This window comes from Rattus norvegicus, chromosome 1, assembly GCF_021556685.1.
Source record: "Rattus norvegicus strain SHRSP/BbbUtx chromosome 1, alternate assembly SHRSP_T2T, whole genome shotgun sequence".
In the NCBI taxonomy this organism is placed as follows: Eukaryota; Metazoa; Chordata; class Mammalia; order Rodentia; family Muridae; genus Rattus; species Rattus norvegicus.
Window position 1 is genome coordinate 173,432,667 of NC_141534.1, and position 24,290 is coordinate 173,456,956.

At 38.0% G+C, this 24,290-nt stretch overlaps 1 protein-coding gene and 1 pseudogene across 1 annotated transcript; one reads left to right on the forward strand and one right to left on the reverse strand.

The window, feature by feature from the left end:
- On the forward strand, nt 9,339-9,741 carry Or2ag21-ps (olfactory receptor family 2 subfamily AG member 21, pseudogene 1; annotated as a pseudogene).
- On the reverse strand, nt 20,982-21,908 carry Or13n4b (olfactory receptor family 13 subfamily N member 4B). The gene is given in 1 exon segment (NM_001000735.1): nt 20,982-21,908. A coding segment is annotated over 1 exon segment (927 nt).
- Nucleotides 21,909-24,290: the final 2,382 nt, after the last annotated feature.

A 24,290-nucleotide genomic window follows, 5' to 3' on the forward strand; every position in this document is an offset into this window, starting at 1 on the left:
TGGCCCAAGAGGAACCCACCTGGAGCTCTCTGGATACAGAAACTGAGGAGCAGTCTGGGACAGAATCCTTTCAGTTTCTGCCTGTGCCTGGAGCTGACCATGTTCAACAGTTCTCTGTACCCATATCCTGCTAGGAAAAAAACAGTCTCCAGGAGTGCTGACACACAAGCTTCTAGGAGGGACAAACCACTGTCAGAGACAGCAAGACCAGCTAACACCAGTGACAACCAGATGATGAGAAGCAAGCCCAAGAACCTAAGCAACAGAAACCAAGACTACTTGGCAACATTAGAGCCCAGTTCCCCCACTAAAGCAGATATTGGATATCCCAACACACCAGGAAAGCAAGATTTGGATTTAAAATCACATCTCATGATGACGATAGAGAACTTTAAGAAGGATATAAATAACTCCTTTAAAGAAATACAGGACAACACAGGAAAACAAGTAAAAGCACTTAAAGAGAAAACACAAAAATCCCCAAAAGAATTATAGGAAAACACAACTGAACAGGTAAAGGAATTGAACAAAACCATCTAGAACCTAACAATGTAAATAGAAACAATAAAGAAATCACAAAAGAAAAAACCCTGGGCATAGAAAATCTAGTAAATAGATCAGGAATCATAGACACAAGCATCACTAACAGAATACAGGAGATAAAAGAGATAATATCAGGGGCAGACAATACTATAGAAAACATTGACACAATAGTCAAAAAATGTAACACACAAAAAGCTCCTAACCCAAAACAACCATGAAATCCATTACACAATGAGAAGATCAAACCTAAGGACAATAGGTACAGAAGAGAGTAAAGAATTCCAACTTAAAGGCCAGTAAGTATCTTCAACAAAATTATAGAAGAAAACTTCCCTAACCTAAAGAAAGTGATGCCCATGATCATACAAGAAGCATACAGAACTCCCCATAGATTAGACCAGAAAAGAAATTCCTCTTGTCACATAATAGTCAAAACACAAAATGCACAAAACAAGGAATATTAAAAGTAGTAAGGGAAAAATATCAAGTAACATAAAGGCAGAGCTATCAGGATTACACCAGACTCCTCACCAGAGAATCTAAAAGTCAGAAGATCCTGGTTGATGCCATACAGATACTAAGAGAACAGAAATGCAGCTCAAGCTACTATATCCAGCAAAACTCATAATTAACATAGATGGAAAAACCAAAATATTCTGACAAAACCAAATTTACACAGTATCTTTCACAAATCCAGCCCTACAAAGGTTAAGAGATGAAAAACTCCAACACAACGAGGGCAACTGATGCCAAGGAATGCATGCTGACAGGGGCCTGATATAGCTGTCTCCTGAGAGGGTCTGCCAGAGCATGACAAATACAGAGACGAATGCTCACAGCCAACCATTGAACTGAGAATGGGGTCCACATGGGAGGAGTTAGAGAAAGGATTAAAGTACCTGAAGGGGTTTGCCTCACCATAAAAACAATAATACCAATCAACACAGCTCTCAGGGACTAAACCACCATCTAAACAGAACATATGGACAGAACCATGACTCCAGCTGCATATGTAGCAGAGGATGGCCTTGTTGGGTACCAAAGGGAGGAGAAGCCCTTGGTCCTACCGAGGCTTGACTCCTCAGTGTGGGGAATGTCAGGGTGTGGAGGCAGGAAGGGGTGGGTGGTTGGGTGGGGGAAAGGGAATACATTTTGAGTATAAATTTAAAAAATTCAATAAAAATATGTGCACACACACAAAGAAAATTAAAAACTCAGTTACTCTGAAAAAAAATCAACTCATGTTGTCTGTATTGTGTGGTTTAGTGACCACTCTTATGTAGATATATAATGAAAAGGATGCTGAGCAAGGAAAAATAGAAATTGAGCAGTTTGAGGGGAAATGAAAACCAGGAAGTGTGACAAAGCTGAATCCAGTGTTCAAACAGATAAACTGTTCTAATAAGAAGGCATGGGTGGAGACAGGAGAATGATCAGAAGTCTAGGAGAGTGGATGGAAATATGTAGCTGCTGTGGTGTGGGGAAAGTGTAGAAAGTCCCAAAGACTTGGGATGGGGGAGGCCCCTAGGACTCAATGTGTGTGATCTTACCTAAAATGCCCAGTAGTGGTGATACGGAACCTGAAGAGACCACCTCCAGTAGGTAGACAGTACTCTCCAGTGAAAGGATTGGGACGCTAATCCACCTACAAAACTCCTGACCCAAAATTGCTTGTATCTAAAAGAAAAGCAGGGAGAAAAATGGGGCAGAGCCTGAAGGAATGGCTAACCATGACCAGCCCAACTTGGGATCCAATCTGTGTGTGGGCTCCAAAACCTGACCCTATTTCTGATGCTATGGTGTGCTTATAGACAAGAGCCTGGAATGGCTATCCTTAGAGGTGCTTTACCAGAAGCTGCCTGAGACATATGCAATACTCAGAGTCAAGCATTGGATGGAGGTAAGGGACCCCTATGGAAAAGTTAGGCAAAGAACGAAGAAGCTGAAAGGAATGGCAACCCAATAGTGCCAAGTAACATGTACCCTTGGGAGTTTCTAGAAATTAAGTCACAATCAAAAAGCATACAGGGGCTTGTCCATGGCTCCCCAAGACATATGTAGCAGAGAGCTGCCTTGTCTGTCCTCAGTGATAAAGGATGCTACTTGTCCTGAAAAACTTGATGTTCCAGTGTGGGGGCATACATAGGAACCCGCCCTCTCATAAGAGAAGGTTAGTGGGTGGAGCGAGGGACTCCGTGAGTGGTTACGAGGAGGGGGACAGTGTTTGAAATGAAGAAAGAAAGGAAATAGAAAGAAAGAAAGAAAGAAAGAAAGAAAGAAAGAAAGAAAGAAAGAAGGAAGGAAGGAAGGAAGGAAGGAAGGAAGGAAGGAAGGAAGGAAGGAAGAAAGGGAGAGCAAAAAGGTTAAAAAAAAAACCCCACAGAGTTGCCAACAGAGAAATCTCAAATGGTTCAGAAGCATTTAAACAGATGTTCAATATCCTCGGACGTCAAGGAAATGCGATTCAAAATGACTCAGATTCCATCTTACACCCATCAGAATGGCTAAGATAAAGACTCAAGTGATAGCACATCCTGGTGAGGCTGTTGAGCAAGAGGAACACTCCTCCATTGCTGGTGAGAGTGCACATGTATACAATCATTTTGGAAATAAATTTGTCAGTTTCTCAAAAGATTTGGTATAGCTCTACCTCAAGAGACAGCTATACCACTCCTGGACATATACCCAAAATATGTTCCGCTATACCACAGGGACATTTGCTCAACTATGTTCACAGCAGCTTTATTTATAGTGGCCAGGAACTGGAAGCAAGTTAGATGCCCCTTGGGTGAAGAATGGATAAAAAAGTGTAGAACATCTAATCGATGGAATATTTATTCAGTTGTTAAAAACAAAAGTATCATGAATTTTTCAGGCAAATGGATAGAACTTGAGAATATTATCCTGAATTAGAAAGACTTGTATGGTATGTAGTCCCTTATTCATGGACATTGAATATGAAATGCAGGACAACAATGCTACTGTAGGGAGGGGCACATATAGATAAAAGATGGCGCTGACATCTGGTGGTCATTTGTGGTTAACACGCACAAAGCGCATGTCCTGGCATTTTCTCAGGCAGCTATCAGGCTGGAGTGATATTCATGCTAATGAGGTATTTCATGCTCCACCAATCCCTAGAGGACAAGTATATAGCCATAGCCTGTTTTGTATATAAGGCTGGTGCCTTTGTTGCTCGGGGCCCCCGTATCTAGAATGAGGTGTTCCTGCAATAAAGGTTGTTGAGAAGAATCCAACGGTGTTGCGTCTTCCTTGCTGGACGAGGTGGGCGTTGCATGCTACAACATAGTCCCAGTGAAACTGGATAATAAGTAGGTCCCAAGAGACAATATGCAAATCTCAATCAGAAGACAAATTGAAGACCCAGAAATCAACCCACACACCTATGGTCACTTGATTTTTGACAAAGGAGCCAAAACCATCCAATGGAAAAAAGATAACATTTTCAACAAATGGTGCTGGTTCAACTGGAGGTCAGCATGTAGAAGAATGCAGATCGATCCATGCTTATCACCCTGTACAAAGCTTAAGTCCAAGTGGATCAAGGACCTCCACATCAAACCAGGTACACTCAAACTAAAAGAAGACAAAGTGGGAAAGAATCTTGAACACATGGGCACTGGAGAAAATTTCCTGAACAAAACACCAATGGCTTATGCTCTAAGATCAAAAATCAACAAATGGGATCTCATAAAACTACAAAGCTTCTGCAAGGCAAAAGACACTGTTGTTAGGACAAAACAGCAACCAACAGATTGGGAAAAGATCTTTACCAATCCTACAACAGATAGAGGGCTTATATCCAAAATGTACAAAGAACTCAAGAAGTTAGACAGCAGGGAGACAAATAACCCTATTAAAGATGGGGTTCAGAGCTAAACAAAGAATTCACAGCAGAGGAATGTCATATGACTGAGAAGCACCTAAAGAAATGTTCAACATCTTTAGTCATAAGGGAAATGCAAATCAAAACAACTCTTAGATTCCACCTCACACCAGTCAGAATGGCTAAAATCAAAAACTCCGGCGAGAGCAGATGCTAACCATTGTTGGTGGGATTGCAGACTGGTACAACCATTCTGGACATCAGTCTGGAGGTTCCTCAGAAAATTGGACATGGCACTACCTGAGGACCCAGCTATACCTCTCTTGGGCGTATACCCAAAAGATGCTCCAACATATAACAAAGACACATGCTCCACTGTGTTCATAGCAGCCTTATTTATAATAGCCAGAAGCTGGAAAGAACCCAGAGGCACTTCATCAGAGGAATGGATACAGAAAATATGGTACATCTACACAATGGAATATTACTCAGCTATCAAAAACAATGACTTTATGAAATTCATAGGCAAATGGAAGGAACTGGAAAATATCATCCTGAGTGAGGTAACCAAATCACAGAAAAACACACATGGTATGCACTCATTGATAAGTGGATATTAGCACAAATGCTTGAATTATCTTAGACGCACAGAACACATGAAACTCAAGAAGGATGACCAAAATGCGAATGCTTCACTCCTTTTTTAAAAGGGCAATAAGAATACCCTTGGCAGGGAATAGGGAGGCAAAGTTTAGAACAGAGGCAGAAGGAAAACTCATTCAGAGCCTGCCCCACATGTGACCCATACATATACAGCCAACCAATTAGATAAGATGGTTGAAGCAAAGAAGTGCAGGCCGACAGGAACCGGATGTATATCTCTCCTGAGAAACACAGCCAGAATACAGCAAATAAATAGGTGAATGCCAGCAGCAAACCACTGAACTGAGAATGGGACCTCCGTTGAAGGAATCTTAGAAAAAATGAAAGAGCTTGAAGGGGCTTGAGACCCCATATGAACAACAATGCCAACCAACCAGAGCTTCCAGGACTAAGCCACTACCTGAAGACTATACATGGACTGACCCTGGGCTCCAATCTCATAGGAAGCAATGAATAGCCTAGTAAGAGCATCAGTGGAAGGGGAAGCCTTGGTCCTGCCAAGACTGAACCCCAGATGAACAGGATTGTTGGGGGGGAGGGCGGTAAGGGGAGGAGAATGGGGAGGGGAACACCCATATGGAAGGGGAGGAGTTAGGGGGATGTTTGCTTGGAAACCAGGAAAGGTAATAACAATTGAAATGTAATAAGAATTGATCGATCAGGGGTTGGGGATTTAGCTCAGTTGTAGAGCACTTGCCTAGGAAGCGCAAGGCCCTGGGTTCGGTCCCCAGCTCCGAAAAAAAGAACCAAAAAAAAAAAAAAAGAATTGATCGATCTGCATTCTTCTACATGCTGACCTTCAGTTGAACCAGCACCATTTGCTGAAAATGTTATCTTTTTTCCATTGGATGGTTTTGGCTCCTTTTTCAAAAATCAAGTGACCATAGGTGTGTGGGTTGATTTCTGGGTCTTCAATTTGTCTTCTGATTGAGATTTGCATATTGTGTCTTGGGACCTACTTATTACCCAGTTTCATGTAAATAAGAAATAACCCATTTAATAAAGATGGAGAAAAGGAAAAAAGAAGAAAATACTAAATAGTCATTGGAGGTGGATAGAAACTGGTTAGAAGAGGAAGTAAGGATGTGAATGCAGATGGCAATATTGCATTAGAAGAGGGCAAGAGAGGGCTTGGAGTAATAAAGGAAATCAGTGGTGGTGGGTTTCTCTGTTAACTAGCAGGAGGCCTGGGCCTGAGCCTTGGGAGGATACTGGGAGTCTAAGGGGCCGATTCTACCTGAGATTCCTACCAGAGGAGGATGTAGAATCTGAAGTGGTCACTTCCTGTATCCAGGCAAGACTTCCAAAGGAGGGAGAGGGAAATCAACAAACCACAAAACTTTAACCCAACATTCACCTTGCCTATACAATGTGTAGGCATAAAGATGGAGCAGGCTGGGGGAACAGACAAACAGTGACTGCCTAAACTTGAAACCCATTCCATGTGAGAGAGTCAACCCATGATAATATTAACAACACTATGTTATGATTGCAGATAGGAACCTAGCATAACTGTCTTCTGAAAGGACTCATCCAGTAGCAGATGGAGGAAGATGTCGAGACCCAAAGCCAAACAACAGGTAGAGCTAAGGGAGCCTTGTGGAATAGTGCAGGATAGAAGTAAGAAAGTCAGTACAGTTAAGAACACCACAAGAAGAGCCACAGAATCAACTAAACTGGGACCATGGGAGCTCAGAGAGCCTGGGCCATCAATCAGAGAGCATGCAAGGGTGCTAGACCTAGACCTCCTACACATTTATAGCAAACATGCAGCTTGGTGTTCATGTGCATCCTCCAACAAGTGGAGCACAGGCTTTCTCAGCCCCTGTTCTCTGTCATTGGATTTCCCTCCCCACATCTGGACTGCCTGGTTGGGCCTCAGTGGGAAAGAATGTGCCTAGTCTTGCTGGATTAGATGCCATAGAGTAGGGTGGTACTCAAGGGAGGGTCCTATTCTCTAAGAAGAAGATAAGGGGTAAGGGATTTGTGAGGTGGGACTTGGGAAAGAGAAGGGAGGGGGTTGTGATCAAGATGTAATAAAAAAAAGAAAGATCTCATACTAGCAACATAACAGCATAGTTTAAAGCTTCAGAAAGGGAGAAATCATACTCAAAAGGAGTAGAGGGCAAGGAATAATTAACTCAAGATTGAAGTAAATAAATTAGAAACAAACAAACAAATAGAACAATCCAAAGAATCAATGAAACGAATAAATGGCTCTTTGAGAAAATCATTAGGATTATCAAAACCTAATCCAAATTAACTAAGAAGAAAAGAGGAAATTCAAATTAAAGAACTATAAATGAATACTGTGTGAGGATATACAGCAGACACAAAGGAAATACAGGGAATCATAAGGGCACAGTTTAAAAACCTGTACTCTACCAAATTAGAAAATCTAAAATTGACAGGTAATCTCCATATATACCTCTTACTAAAGCTAAATCAAGATGATATAAGCAATTTAAATAAGCCCATAACTCCTAGTGAAATAAATGCAGCCATTAAAATTCTCCCTACCCCACCAAAAGCCCAATGATATTTGGCTTATTACAGAATTCTTCCAGAATTTCAAATAATTCCAATGATCTTCAAATAATTCCACAACTAAAGTGATAAATTGTTAATCCACTCTATGTTCTCTGATGGAATATATATATATATATATATATATATATATATATATATATACACTCCCCTCTGATATTCCTGAGTTAACCCTTACTAAATCTATATTTTATCTTTGCTTCCTTGAAATCTGCTGGGCAGCCCTCCTGGTTTGACTTTCTCCTTATATCTACATCTATCCTGCCTGTACCTCCCTGTCGGGATCAGTCTCCTACACCTACCTCATGATGGAATCCTCTCTTCCTCCTTCCTCAGTCCCTTCCCGAGAATAATAAAAGTAATGCCTGTGTTTCCCTACCTAGGCACTGGCTGCTGGTAACTTTATTGACCAGTCATAAACCAACTGGGGACAGGCTTTCCTTAGTCCTCTGCTTGGGATAGTGCTAACAAGTTTTTGGGTAACATATTAACACAAGTTGCTTCATTTCTCACTTTTTGTCGACTAAAAGGCCTTTTCTTTCAGATATACACTGAACATATTTATAATAATCATGTAAATTATGAGGCATGATGTACACTAAAATTGTCCAGTCAATCAGTTTTGTCAATTTAGATATATTATTCTATCAGCTATCCTAACTGAAAAAGTCTACAGTTCTATACCTGAATTATGTTTTGATTTTAATTTGCATTGCCATCTGAAAACCATCCTTTCAAATTTAGATCTTTCTTAATGTTAATAACTTAAGTTTGATTATGAGACTATAACTAGTCTTCAACCCTGTCAGAGATCCAAGAATTAATTATTACCTGAATATGTAGGAATGACACGGACCTAGCTTCCAAAATTATACAATTCGGAGAGACACTTGACTACCTGGATAGTCCCTTAATTTCTTATAATGTTGATGCATCTATCTATCTATCTATCTATCTATCTATCTATCTATCTATCTATCATCTATCTATTTATCTATTTATCTTTCTAACCTCGTGGCCCAGTACCATTTTTAAGAACTTATGGGAAGCAGGAAATATAAAGGATAATTTTACTCTGTCTTGGCAAAGCTAAATTGTCAACTATCCTACATGTATGTCCTTTCCTGGGCAGTATTCTTTTTCTGCAGATGAATTAGGGCAATTCCTGTCCAATGACTACCTTGCCATGATAAGCAACTCTGCCTGGAGGAAATGGTGCTCAATATCTTCCTGACCTGTAAAAGGGGTACTGTCAAGAGCAGACATGTCTTATAGTCAAATGATCTTTAATAATGAAATCATTAAATGTCATATTTTGTGGATATCTAATGTTTTTGAAGACTATGTATATAAAGTATATCTGAACTGTTAAACCTTAACTACTCTTAACTATTTCTATTGAAGTAAAATTAAAACACTTTATTATAATTAAATCAGAATCTAATACAACCATGAGTTTGATATCTGGCCCTTAATTTGTGCTACTTAATCATCCTAAACAGTTTATAATAGCAGCTATAGAAGAACTGGTTTAAAACCTTGTATTCTTAAATGAGTTGAATAGGCACAATGTCTATCTAAGATTTAACAATATTTATTTCAAACTTTATGTCAATACAAATTTCAAAGATTAATACCAATGAAAACATTAAATATGTATCAATTTATAAATTCTGTACCAAAGTAAGAAATTATAACTTCAATTTTGGATCAATTATAAAGATTTCTATCAATATAAAATTATGGCTACACAATGTTTTGTTCAAGAATAAATTTAGTAATTCATCCCATTTCCTTCATATTCAAAATTATAACCATTTCCAAATTATCCTTTAAAATGACAACCTATCTATAATTTATAAAATAACCATAACCAGATTCCCAAGCCCAAGGGATTGGGATGACTTGTTGCACCCACTTGATTGGGTTGGGTTGTCTGTGAGGGTGCCACTTTCATGTATGTGCTGCCAAGTTCCTTCCACAGTCCCAAGCAAGACAATATCATCTCTGTGTTCTATACAATTGCTACACCAGTTCTGAATCCCCTCATTTACAGCCTGAGGAATAAAGCAGTCATTGGAACTTTTAGAAAGGTACTGAGGAGACATATTCTGCCAGCACACTCCACTCTTTAAGAATGATTCATGTTGTGGTTTGCCCTGAAGTTATCTGTACTTTGATGCTAATTCCACTGCCCCAAGGACAGCTGCCTAGTCACATACTCAGAAATCAGGTGACTTCACTGGAAATTTCTCCCCATTGAATTTGTAAAGTACAGGTGAGGGGCAGGTACAGGATAGAAGGAGGCCTGTCATTGGAGGAGAAGGAAGGATGGGCAGGAGAGAAGTTTGAAGGAAGAGGAGAAGACTAGATCAGAAAGGAGAGACAGGAGGAGAGGGTGAGAAGCCATGGCAGGTGATGTTAAGATTCTGCTCTGTGTATTTACAGGTTGTTATTAATGTTCCTAAGAGATAGATGGTACCAGGTTTTGTATGTTTAAGTGGGCAATTATATCTTATCAATTGGATCTAAGATTATTGTGTTGTGTGTTCTTTTATGTGACGTTTGAGTGTAGGAAAGTGTGTGGCGGCAGGAGACAATGGGCCACCGTGGAGTTGGGATGTGATTCTGCCAAGATATCTAGCAGATATCTTGGGGGCACCGCGGTGCCGGACCTAGCAGTGTAAAAGACAACCATACCTTTTTTTATTTTTATATTTTTTACAAGAACAGATTCATAGCTTGTCCCTCACTATTCCTTCAGAAACAAAATGTTATACCAATTATTCTTTAATTTTTTCTCTGATTTAGATGAAATATCATGCTTTCACATTATTTTCTATTGTGCAGTTGGTATGAACAGAGCACTTAAGCTGAATCCTCTGACACATATCAACCAGGTCTTGGGAGCCCCACAATTTTAAGTATTTATAATAGACCAGAAAAGGAATTTATAGGCAGACATTTCGAGGCCGCAGGACAGACTGCCACTTCTGCACACCTCGGCCCATATCCCTGGTCCAAGGGGAAACTGCACAGTGCCTCTGGACAGAGGGATATAGGAACAGACAGCTTCTGGTACCCACGGTTCTGGTCTGTGCCTAGGGCTGAAATGATCTGGCCAAACATCTCCCTGCACCCAAATCCCATGGGGGAGAGAGCTGGAACCTCAGAAGTGTTGATACTCCTGAGAAGTCAGAGGAGAATACTCTCTGCCCACAGTCCAGACCCAAGAGGGAATCACATAGTGCCAACTGTGCCCCCTGGGTGCAAGGATCTACAGGAACAATCAAGGGCAGGACCCTTTGATTCCTGCCTGAGCCTAGAGCTCGAAGACAGTCTCCAAGAGTGCCGCCACAGCTGAGAGCAGAGCACCTGTTCTCAGGAAAGGCTGAAAGAAAGCAGGAAAACATATCTTCAAGAGTGCTGACACAGAGGCCTACAGCACGACCAAGTCACTCCCAGAAACAGCAAGACAAGCAAAAACCAGTGACAAACCAATGGCTAAAGGCAAGTGCAAGAACCTAATCAACAGAAACCAAGACTGCTTGGTATCATCAGAGGCCAGTACTCTCACCAAAGAAAATACTGGATATCTAACCACACCAGAAAAACACGATTTAGATTTGAAGTCACATTTTTTGATAATGATGGAGGAATTTAAGAAAGACATGAAGAACTCCCTTAGAGAAATGCAGGAAAGCACAAGAAAACAAGTAGAAGTCTTAGAGAGGAAACAGAAAAATCACTGAAAGAATTACAGGAAAACACAACCACACGGGTGGAGGAATTGAAAATGGACATAGAAACAATAAAGAAAGCACAAAGGGAGACAACCCTGGTTATAGAAAACCAAATGAAGAGACAAGGAGCCACAGACACAAGCATCATCAACAAAATACAAGAGATAGAAGAGAGTCTCAGGGACAGAAGATACCATTTAAAACATCAACACAACTGTCAAAGATAATGTAAAACACAAAAAGGTCCTAGACCAAAACATACAGGAAATCCAGGTCACGATGAGAAGATCAAACCTAAGGATAATAGGTATAAAAGAAAGTGAAGACTCTCAACTTAAGGGGCCAGTAAATATATTCAACAAAATTATAGAAGAAAACTTCCCTAACCTAAAGAAAGAGATGCCCATAAACATACAAGAAACCTACAGAACTCCAAATAGATTGGCCCAGAAGAGAAATTCCTCCCGTCACATAATAGTTGAAATACCAAATGCACAAAACAAAGAAAGAATATTAAAAGCAGCAAGGGAAAAAGGTCAAGTGACATATAAAGGCAGACCAATAAGAATTACACCAGAGTTTGTAAACAAACTCAAAGATAAGAACCACATGGTCATTACATTAGATGCTGAGAAAGCATTTGACAAAATTCAACACCCCTTCATGATAAAAGTCCTGGAAAGATGAGGAATTCAAATCTATATCTAATCATAATAAAAGAAATATACAGCAAACCAGTAGCTAACATCAAACTAAGTGGTGAGAAATTTGAAGCAATCCCACTAAAATCACAGACTAAACAAGGGTACCTATTCTCTCCCTACTTATTCAATATAGTGCTCAAAGACCTAGCCATAGCAATCAGACAGAAAAAGGAGGGCAGAAGAATACAAATTGGAAGGGAAGAAATCAAAATATCACTATTTGCGGATGATATGTTAGTGTACTTAAATGACCTCAAAAGTTCCACCAGAGAACTACTTAACCTGATAAACAACTTCAGCAAAGTGCCAGGGTATAAAATTAACTCAAACAAATCAGTAGCCTTCCTCTACTCAAAGGATAAACAGGCTGAGAAAGAAATTAAGGAAATGACACCCTTCACAATAGTGTCAAATAACATAAAATATCTTGGTGTGACTTTAAACAAGCAAATTAAAGATCTGTATGACAAGAACTTCAAATCTCTGAAGAAAGAAATCGAGGAAGATCTCAGAAGATGGAAAGGTCTTCCATGCTCATGTATTGGCAGGATTAATATAGTAAAGATGGCCATTTTGCCAAAAGCAATCTACAGAGTCAATACAATCACCATCAAAATTCCTACTCAATTCTTTATAGAGATAGAAAGAGCAATTTGCAAATTCATTTGGAAAAACAAAAAACCCAAGATGGCTAAAATTATACTCAACAATAAAAGAACTTTTGGGGGAGTCATAAGCAGTATTACAGACCATAGTCATAAGAACTGCATGGTAATGGTACAGAGACAGGCAGGTAGATCAGTGGAACAGAATTGAAGACCAAGAAATGAACCCACACACCTATCTTTGACACTTGATCTTTGACAAAGAAGCTAAAAGCATCCAATGGAAGAAAGATAGCATTTTCAACAAATGGTGCTGGTTCAACTGGAGGTCAGCATGTAGAAGAATGCAAATCGATTCATTCTTATCACCATGTACAAATCTTAAGTCCAAGTGGATCAAGGACCTCCACATCAAACCAGATACACTCAAACTAATAGAAGAAAAACTGGGGAAGAGTCTTAAATACACGGGCACTGGGAAAAATTTCCTGAACAAAATCTTATGCTCTAAGATCAAGAATCGACAAATGGGACCTCATAAAACTGCAAAGCTTTTGTAAAGCAAAAGACACTGTCATTAAGACAAAATGGCAACCAACAGATTAGAGAAATATCTTTACCAATCTTACATCTGATAGAGGGCTGATATCCAAAATATACAAAGAACTCAAGAAGTTAGACTCTGGAGAGCCAAATCACCCTATTAAAAAATGGAGTAGAGAGCTAAACAAAACATTCTCAGCTGAGGATTATCGACTGGCCGAAAAACACCTATGAAATGTTCAACATCCTTAGTCATCAGGGAAATGCAAATCAAAGCATCCCTGAGATTCCACCTCACACCAGTCAGAATGGCTAGGATTAAAAACTCAGGTGACTGCAGATAATGGCAAGGATGTGGAGAAAGAGGAACACTCCTCCATTTATGGTGGAATTGCAAACTGATACAACCACTCTGGAAATCAGTCTGGTGGTTCCTCAGGAAATTGAACATTATACTACCAGAGGACCCAGCTATACCTCTCCTGGGTATATACCAAGAAGATGCTCCAACATACAACAAAGACACATGCTCCACTATGTTCATATCAGCCTTATTTATAATAGCCAGAAGCTGGAAAGAACCCAGATGCCCTTCAACAGAGGAATGGATACAGAAAATGTGGTACATCTACACAGTGGAAAACTACTCAGCTATCAAAAACAATGACTTCATGAAATTCATAGGCAAATGGAATGAACTAGAAAATATTATCCTGAGTGAGGTTACTCAATCACAGGAAAACACACTTGGTATGCATTCGTTGTTAAGTGGATATTAGCCAGAAAGCTCAAATTACCCAAGATGCAAACTACAGACCATAGAAGCTCAACAAGAAGGATGACCAAAATGCAGATGCTCCCACTCCTTCTTAAAAAGGGGAAAACATTCATACGAGGAGATATGGAAGCAAAGTTTAGAGCAGTGACTCAAGGAATGGCCATTCAGAACCTGACACACATGTGGCTTATATATATGCAGCCAACAAAACTAGATAAGATTGATGAAGCTAAAAAATGCATGCGGAAAGGGACTATCCAGTAAAATAGATCTCTCCTGAGAGACACATCCAGAGCATGTCCAATACAGAGGTCAATGCTAGCAACAAATCACCGAACTGAGAATAGGACCCCGTTAGGGGGAATTAGAGGAAGTATTGAAAGAGTTGAAAGAGCTTTCAACTCCATTAAAAACAATAATGCCAAACAACCAGAGCTTCCAGGGACTAAACCACTACCGAAAAACTATACAGTGACTGACCCTGGACTCCAACTGCATATGTAGCAGCGAATAAACTTGTTGGGGCACCAGTGGAAGGGAAAGCCATTTGTCTAGTCAAGGTTGTACCCCCAGTGCAGGGGAATATAGTGGAAGGCAATAAGGGTACTGTATAGGGGGAATACCCGTATGGGAGAGGGGGAGGGGAGCGAATGGGGACTTATGGACAGAAAACCGGGAAGGGGAATAACCTCTGAAATGTAAGTAAGGAAATATATAATAAAATTAAAAAAAAGAAAATGAACTTATAAAGGAATTTATATGTTGGGTGTCTTCCTGCTACACACTAGGGCGACATAGTCAGGGGTTTGTTTTCAATTTCACAATGCAGAAAGTGAAACAGTTGGTCTAAAACTCAGTGATGTCCAGCTCCAAGCATCAGAAGATTGTTCCTTTTGTTTTGTATTCTTGTCAGTAAAGAGAAATACCCAAGAAGACACTTTGGAATTCGTACTTATTAACAAGTCAAGAAATTAGTTGTGAAGAATAATTGGCATATATTCCATATTTTAGTAACGTTAACATTGACTCTGAAAATACAAATGTAACTAGGTTGATAGTGGAAGGGAATTTAAAAATAGAACCTGGCATTTCTAATGGGAACTTTGAAAGTCTATTTAATAGGGGATTTTACAGTGCCTAAAATTAAAGTCAGATTAGTAAAATATCACTGAAAGCATATGTACATTAATATAATAGAATATAGTCAATGAATAGCATATTTTAGAATTGTGCATATTTTAGAATTAAGTACAAGTATATAACCATGTTTCAAAACATTAAAAAAAGTATAAGAAATATGAATTTTTGAGGCAATTGAATGGATATGTCTGTATCCACAAAAGGAAAGTATAAATTACGTTTAAATACTGGCATAGTAATTTCATAATAAAAGGTAAAAATCTTGTTTTTATTTGAAGGTGTAGTTTATAAACTAAGTGGAGAAGGAAGGACTAAAATCTTTGAACTTAAGACATTGTCCTCCTTTATTTTGAGTCTGTAAGTATTTGGACATAAAAGTCATGCTTTTTTTACCCAAAAGATGCCCCAACATTTAAAAAAGACACGTACTCCACTATGTTCATTGCAGCCTTATTTATAATAGCCAGAAACTGGAAAGAGCCCAGATGCCCTTCAACAGAGGAATGGATACAGAAAATGTGGTACATCTACACAATGGAATATTACTCAGCTATCAAAAACAATGACTTTTTGAAATTCATAGACAAATGGTTGGAAATGGAAAATATCATCCTGAGTGAGGTAACCCAATCACAGAAAAACACACATGGTATGCATTCATTGATAAGTGGCTATTAGCCCTAATGCTTGAATTACCCTAGATGCCTAGAACACATGAAACTCAAGACGGATGATCAAAATGTGAATGCTTCACTCCTTCTTTAAAAGGGGAACAAGAATACCCTTGGCAGGGAATAGAGAGGCAAAGATTAAAACAGACACAGAAGGAACACCCATTCAGAGCCTGCCCCACATGTGGCCCATACATATACAGCCACCCAATTAGACAAGATGGATGAAGCAAAGAAGTGCAGAGCGACAGAAGCCGGATGTAGATCTCTCCCGAGAGACACAGCCAGAATACAGCAAATACAGAGGCGAATGCCAGCAGCAAACCACTGAACTGAGAATAGGACCCCCGTTGAAGGAATCAGAGAAAGAACTGGAAGAGCTTGAAGGGGCTCGAGACCCCTTATGAACAATAATGCCAAGCAACCAGAGCTTCCAGGGACTAAGCCACTACCTAAAGACTATACATGGACTGACCCTGGACTCTGACCTCATAAGTAGCAATGAATATCCTAGTAAGATCACCAGTGGAAGGGGAAGCCCTTGGTCCTGCTAAGACTGAACCCCCAGTGAACGTGATTGTTGGGGGGAGTGCGGCAATGGGGGTAGAGTGGGGAGGGGAGCACTTATAAAGAAGGGGAGGGGGAGGGACTAGGGGGATGTTTTCCTGGAAACCGGGAAAGAGAATAACATTCGAAATGTAAATAAGAAATACTCAAGTTAATAAAAAAAAAAGTCATGCTTTTTCACTTTAATTTGCTCACCTTGCAGCATTGCTGGGAGAAGCCTCGTCTCATGTGATTTTGTGTAGATTAAATGAGGTAATATATGTCAGCATGCCTCATTTGTGGTAAACCATGTTGGCTATTATAACAAGCATATTCCCAAAACAATCTTATGTTATTTCATCCATAGTACACAGTATAATTTATTGGCATATATAAAATGTGAAGTTGATCTTTATGTGTTTTATCTAACATGCTCAAAGCAATTTTCGAGTATACAATATTTCCTTAGTGCTGTTATCACCATCATCATATGCAGTAGCCCTTTTGAACTCCTCCTGTCTCACCTAAATTTTATGCTATTTGGCTAACATCTTCTCTGCATTTTACCTCACGTAACCTGCCATCTTGCCCTGTTCTATGAGCTCAACTGTTTTAGAGTTTACAGACAAATGAATTTAGGCAGTAATTTTCATTGGGTTCTGACATCTCCTGTAATGCTTTTCAGACTCATATCTGTGGCAATAGCAAACAATATTCTTTCTTATGTAAATCTGAGTTCACAAAGTGAGGTGCATTCATGTTGAAAAACTTTGTATTTAACATGGAAGATTATTTTTCTGTATACACACAAGATATGTATTCATCCATTTGCTATTCTCTCTTAATGATATTACCATCTAATATTGTTCCTCTAGTCCTCCATGTGTTGATCTAAAGTGTCTTAATTTTTATACATAGGTCTTTTTGTAATTATTTGGGCTCTTTATATGAAATGTGTTTTAACTGGTGTGTGTTACTAAAGGTAAAATAAGTGCCTCAAAGGTAACATAGGTAGATCTCTAACAAACAATTCAGTTCAGTCATTCTATGCCTCACCTTTCACAAACACTTAATGTTATTGTTATGTGAGATCTTATTACTACAATTTGGTGGTTTTATTGAGGTTAAATTTTTTAACTTAGTTTTGAGAATTTCATATACAAGTACTGTATTTACGTTATTTCCACCTTCCTGCTACTTTTTAGTTTCTCATAGTCTTTCTTTGTCGTTAACCAATTTTCCTAGGAATGGACTGAATTCCTTTCTTACTATTTATGAGTAGCATGCATTAATGCTTTGTTGTTACAATGAGGTTTGTGGAAATATTTTGATTACAGCAAGCAATTTTGAAATGATAGTGACTTAGTATTGTCACACAGATAAAGGGTGAAAAAGAAAAAAGAAAAGAAAAACTACAAGAAAAGCCCTCCACATTCATACTGTATTGCTCTCGACATTTTGAATTTTTGATCAGTTTCTTGCATCTTTCTATATTTATCTTGACATGTCATGGAGAATGTGCTTTAATTGTTTTGTTTTCAATTTTCATAATAAATATATAAATAAAGTATGGTCCATATTTATGTGAAAATATTCTGAATTATTTTGTAGTATATCTTATACCACTGAATTTTCTGATCTCTGCGGTTCATTTTACCAATTAAAGTCTCCTTCAGGCTGAAGAACTTATCTGGTAGTATAAATTATCTTAGATTTCTTTGTCTGGTAATATCTTTGTATATCTTTAATTTCTAAAGAATTTTTGTTGGTTATATTAATTTTGATTAGAAGATTTTCCTTCAATTATGAATCTATCTTTCATTCCTCCTCATTTGTGACGTCTCTGCTAAGAATTCTAGGTCATGTAGGCTATGAGAATCTTGTAGACTTTTTCTCTTTCTCTTTGGTAAATATTGCCCTTGTCCTTAGCTTTCTGAGAAATGATTGGCTTGGTATGGACTTGGTTTTGTTGATTATAAGTGGTGTTCTTTGACCCTCCACCAATAAGACTTTTGTGTCCTTTGGGCTAGGGGAATTTTCTGATATTATTTCTTTGAACAAACTTTCTGTAGACTTGGAATTTCCAAATTCTCTTTGAAAACCATCAAAAGAATATTACTTTTTAATGCTATTTCCATGTTCCTGTAAATTTTCTCATTATTTCCAAATAACATCTTTTTATTTTGCTGTTTCTTTTGTTGAATTATGCTTCTGCTATTTTCTTTTATGTTTCTAAATCCTCTTAGTTATATATTTTAGTTCTAACTCTTCTGACTGTTTGCCTTTTAAAAGTTACTTAAATCTTTCTGTTAACTTTCCTGGGTAGAATACTAAATTGCTGGATTTGGTCGGCTGAAGTTTGATGAATTTTCTTAAAACAATTGCTTTGAATTCTTTGTCCAGAAGTTCACCTATGTTATTCATTGTAAATTCTATTTTTAACATATATTTTTTGTTGTTTTACAACAATTGAAAGTTCTGAGTGCTTGTTAATGTACAACATAGTCTGTTCACTGAAGATTGGAAGTTTGTTAGAGTCTTCATAACAGCTTATTGATGTCTATTTCTAAATACATTGTTTGGTTTCTCAAAGTAAGTATAACTAAGTAGTATTTGAAATGTGTGTTACCCTACATACAGTTTTGCTGAGTCTATAGTTGATATTTACCATTGTTTCACACTAGAAAGTGCCCTAAACCCAAATTTTTTCCAACTCCACAGTTGATGTGTTGTTCCAAATGAATTGGAGGGAATGTCTAAATGGATACTCCTTTCTTATAAGATCCTAGAAATAAGGTCAAGGTCAGAGTCCTCAACTGTTGTGCTTATCTATGTAAGTGTTGTTTGGGTTTATATGGCATTGGTTCCTATTACAGAGGAACTAATCCAAATCTCTAATGCAGTAACCATGTGTATACCTCTTTTTCTCCCCACAGTGTACGATTAATTTTCTGTCTTGTATTGTGTGTTGCCTGAGGACAGTAAGCAGTAGAACACTTCATGGTCATCAACACAAAAATGTTGGGTTACATTAGGACCATATAAATGTCCAAGTCTAGTTCCCCTGGGGTAAGCACTGGGCCTATTTTACCTCCTTCTATGAGTTACTCCTGGCTCTAGAGTATTACATAGCTCCAAGAGGTACCAGAAAAATCAGATATTATAAATGCCAGAGGGTGTAATGTTGCTTTGCATTATTCTTTGCAAGATTAGGAAAGGTGGTAAGAAGTTTCTCAGCTATATGGGTAACAAGCCCAGAAGCCATACAATGGGGTATGAGATGTGGGATATAACAAGCACTGGTTTATTGCCATATACCAAGCACTAGATCTCATTGTAAGGCCCAGGTTTAAGGCCTTCTCCCTTTCTACACAGAGCCTTCCACATTTTCACACTGGCCTGTTTATAATTCCCATGCCTTATTTGTCCTACATATGCAGTCTCCATTTGTCTGAGACATAATTTACCTTCTTGTTCCATGTATTCATTTCTTTCTTTAATAATGTTCTCCATGATGCTATTGTCATAAGACTCTCAATGGCAACAATCAGAAAAATTAATTAGAAATCAATTTTTTCAGTCACCGTTCCTAATAATTGTTTTCAGCATTATTCATTGTTTAATTATAATTATAATTTTTGATACTTTATTTTACTTTTGTTCCAGACACCTACTTTTTTGTCTGTGTTTAAGCTTTTTCTAAAACAAGTTATAAGTACTTAAACTTATGAAGTATAATAATTATAGTACTAATAATAATAATTGCTGATTTGTCAGACACTATAATAGAAATACTCAGTTAGTATGCACAAAGAAAATTATAGATATAAGCAATTGAGATCTATATAGAGTGATCAAGAAGAGTTCCTAAAAAATTGAAAACTAATGGATATATTCAAATACTCTCACAGACCTGACAGATCTGACAGAATTTGTAAAATATAACTTATTTTAAAAAATTGCCATTCTGTGACAATACAAGTTGTCAATATTAATTTTCCATTCAAACATTGTCTTTTCAAATGAAACTCCTAAGGAAATGCTACAACCAGACCATTTTCTAGGTTTAGTATGCTTACAGAGAAGACTATTCAGTAACACATACAGGAGGCATTGTAGAATATGGGATAGCTAGTAAATATTATGACCACACTGCTTATAGTTTCCTTAAGCTTTGTTTCCTGTCACATATTCATTTCCTTGTCACAGTGTCAGTGTGGTATTGATGAACATTCTGTGACTTTGCTGATAGCTCATGCTTCTTTAGGTTTGTTTTCTAGCCCATTAATGGTGACTAAAAGTGTACATCTATGTAACAAAACTTTTGTAAGAACAGTAATCTTCATAACATATTCCTGGTCTTCAAATAGGTCATGATGTGTACTTTTTATCTTCACAGTAGTTTTCTGCTACCATATTATTACATATATTTCTATTGAATTTCTAAAGTTATTATCCCTATATTTTTAATAACCTAGCAGATTCATAAATCATTAAAGGGAGGCAGAGGAAAGAAATATGGTTTACTCATTTTGTGAAGTGTGAGAAAAGAGGAAAGCAAGGGAAAGAATGAATAAAGGTACTAGAAATATATTGTCAGTTGAAAGGTTCCAAGTACTTTTCAAATTTCTGCACCAGTACCCTTGACTGTTCACAATCTTCCAACCAACTTTCTGAGAGCCCCTTTCACATCCTTGTTTCTAAGGCTGTAAATTATTGGATTCAACATGGAAGTCATAACAGAATAGAACACAGAGACAACCTTATCCTTTTCACTCATTGTCTTGGAGTTGGGTCTCATGTAGGCAAATATTCCAGACCCATAGTAGAAGACCACAACAATGAGGTGGGACCCACAGGTTGAGAAGACTTTGAGTCTTCCCTCCTTAGACTGCATCCGGATTACAGTGGAGATGATGTTCCCATAGGAGACAAGAATGAGGGAGAGAGGACCTAACAGCATAATCACTCCCACTAAAAACAGAGCCATTTCCACATTGTGGGTGTCAGCTGAAGCCAGCTTTAGGAGGGCAGGTGGTTCACAGAAGTAGTGATTAATTACATTTTGTCCCCGATAAGGGATATACAGTGTAAACGCACTGTCCACTGAGCATGCCAATGCTCCACTTACCCAGGAAACTACAGCCAATTGGAAACAAAGCCTCTGGGTCATGATGGTGGAGTAGTGCAAGGGTTTGCAGACAGCTACATACCAGTCATAGGACATAACTGCCAGCAGAGCACACTCTGTGCACCCTGCTAGGAGAAAGACAACTATCTGTATAGAACATCCAATAAAAGAAATGGTTTTCTTTTTTGAAAGGAAGTGTACCAGCATCTGGGGTACGATGCTTGTAGAGAAGCAGAGGTCAGCAAAGGATAAGTTCTTGAGAAAAAAGTACATGGGTGTATGAAGTCGAGAGTCAATATGAATAAGGATTATGATTAACAAGTTTCCAAATACTGAAAGGAAATAGATGACCAGGAAAATACAGAATAGCAAGATTTGAACTTTAGGATTCTCTGAGAGTCCCAGCAGAATAAATTCAACTACGTAAGTTTGGTTTCTTCCTCCCATTGATATTTACTCCTGTTTACCTATGGTCAGAAGGAAAACAATGTTTCAGTCCTGTGGAAACAAGTGTATAATTCACAAATATATCCTCTTAATTCTTAGCTTCCATCTCTTTCCCATTAGGTGCCAGTTCCTGTAAAAATTCACACTGGTTTATCTCTATCCAGAAGAGCACATTTTTTTTTCATTTTTGTTTTTTGAGAAAGGAACTCACTGTGAAATTCAGACTGACCTTGGACTCAAGAGTCTCCTGCTTTAGCATTCTAAGTGCTAGAATCTCAGAATTTCTTCAACACATCTAGTTTCCACATAGATTTTAAGTCCATCATTTCCTTGCTTATTCAACTTGATGCATGAACATCACGTGGTACATAGAGTTTTGTGCCTAATCCTAGTATCTAAATAAGTGTAAATGAGCAAATTACCATGTAGCTACATAAGAACAGTGTAGTTGGTTACTCTTAGTAGTTACACTTTCAGTTTAAAAACTCTCTTTTGGTTCAATTCTATTTTCCTCTATTAACTGTGTGAAAGTAAAGTAAATTTGCTTTATTAATACAAGAATTATTCTGGGCTTTTAGATTTCAAAACACCTAGTGGCGGGTCAAAAAACCATGTCAGTAAGATGTTGGTTTGTTTTACAACCAAATATTCAGGTAAGGATTTGAGGCCCAAACAGAGAAACTATCCACATTACTTCTTGCTTTTCATCTGCAGTTATTTTATGCTATAAAGAAATGGCTGAAATGGCAATTCAATGCAAACAAAGGAAAGTTTTATGGTTATTCACTGTGTAAACTCTGGTCTTTATTTTATGTGAAAATAGGCAAAACAGTATCAAAAATTATGTTACATTGTGAAGTGCGCCTACATAAATCCAATATAATGAGACTAAAGTGTCCTACGCCTGACTCTGTGGGGAACATGCCCAGGTTCTCATCTTCTGAATAGGATCTCACACCCTTATGATAGAAAATGTCAGACAAACTTTGACTTTTGTTAGTTTCTAATTAGATTTGGTTTCATGATGAGTTTGAGGTTAGCACTGGCAATCATTTAGACTTGGTCTTGAGAAAGAAAAGCAAAACAATAACATCAAACAAACAAACAAAACAAAGAATTACCCTAATAAAAAGTATAATGATAGTAGAGAAGGATTTCTAGAATGATAATAATTTTGTTCTTAAAATAGTGGCTAAGTACATGAGTGTATTCATGATTTAAAATTTCATTCTACTTTGTACTTCATACTCCTCTGACATAATGTTTTGCTTTAATAAAGCTTATTTATCCAGATTTATTTACTTTTTTCACATGTGTGCATGTGTGTCGAAGAGAATGTGTGTGCATTTGCATGTGTGTACACATGTGCAGGTTTACATATGCATTCATATGTGTGTTTGTGTGTTTGTGTGTGTGTGTGTGTGTGTGCGTGTGTGTGTGTGCAGGTTTCCCTGGAGGCCAGAAGAGGTCATTTGATCCCTGTGGAGCTGAACTTACACGTGCTTCTGAGCCACGTGACTTGGGTGTTGGAAACAACTTTAGTGCTTTATGAGAACAGGAAGTGATATTAAATACTGATTCATCTTTCCAGCCCTGAGAAGTATATTTTAGAAACTTGACATTTATTAACTAAAGTTAAATTGTTTAAGAATAGAGTACTTTTTTAACAAGTATAATAGATTGCCTCCATAAGCTAACATTTTTTGACTTGTTATATTATACTAGTTCTAAAACTTTCTTGAATGAAAAAAAAGTGTCTTTGAAAGGTGAGAAGAAGGCAGCAATGGAACTAGCATAAAAAATACCATCAAAGTGGGGGAAATCCAAGAATGATATCTAATCCATGAGATGTGAAAGGCTAAGGTATCTATTTAGGTGAGAGGAAGAGGACTAGTAAGAGGGGATCTGTGAGGATAAGAGATAGAAGTAGATACAGTAAAATAGACATTTGAATGGATAATGGTTAAGAACTTACAGGTTGGATGAAAATATCTATTCCCATAAATGATTGTTGCAAAAGCAAACCAAAGATGACTATGTACACCTGAATTTCATTACACTTTTTAGTCAACGGAAAACAATGAAAACACTAAGCCAAATATTGTTACCTGGTTTAGAGAGCACACATTCCAGGAAATTGTTCCTCCCTTGTATGTGTGATATGAATCTTCTCTGTCATACAAAACCTTGAAGGAAAAGAGGAAAGGAGCTAGAGTAAGGTTTTAGATCACCAGAAACAGAGCTCTGCCCCGTGAGCATAAAGCACTAAAAGGGACCTGAGGAATCAGTGCTGTGCAGGCCAGGAAGGAATTTCATTCATGATTCATAATAACAATTTTTGCAGAACATGACTTATATTTAATGTGTTTTAAAGGGCAATAG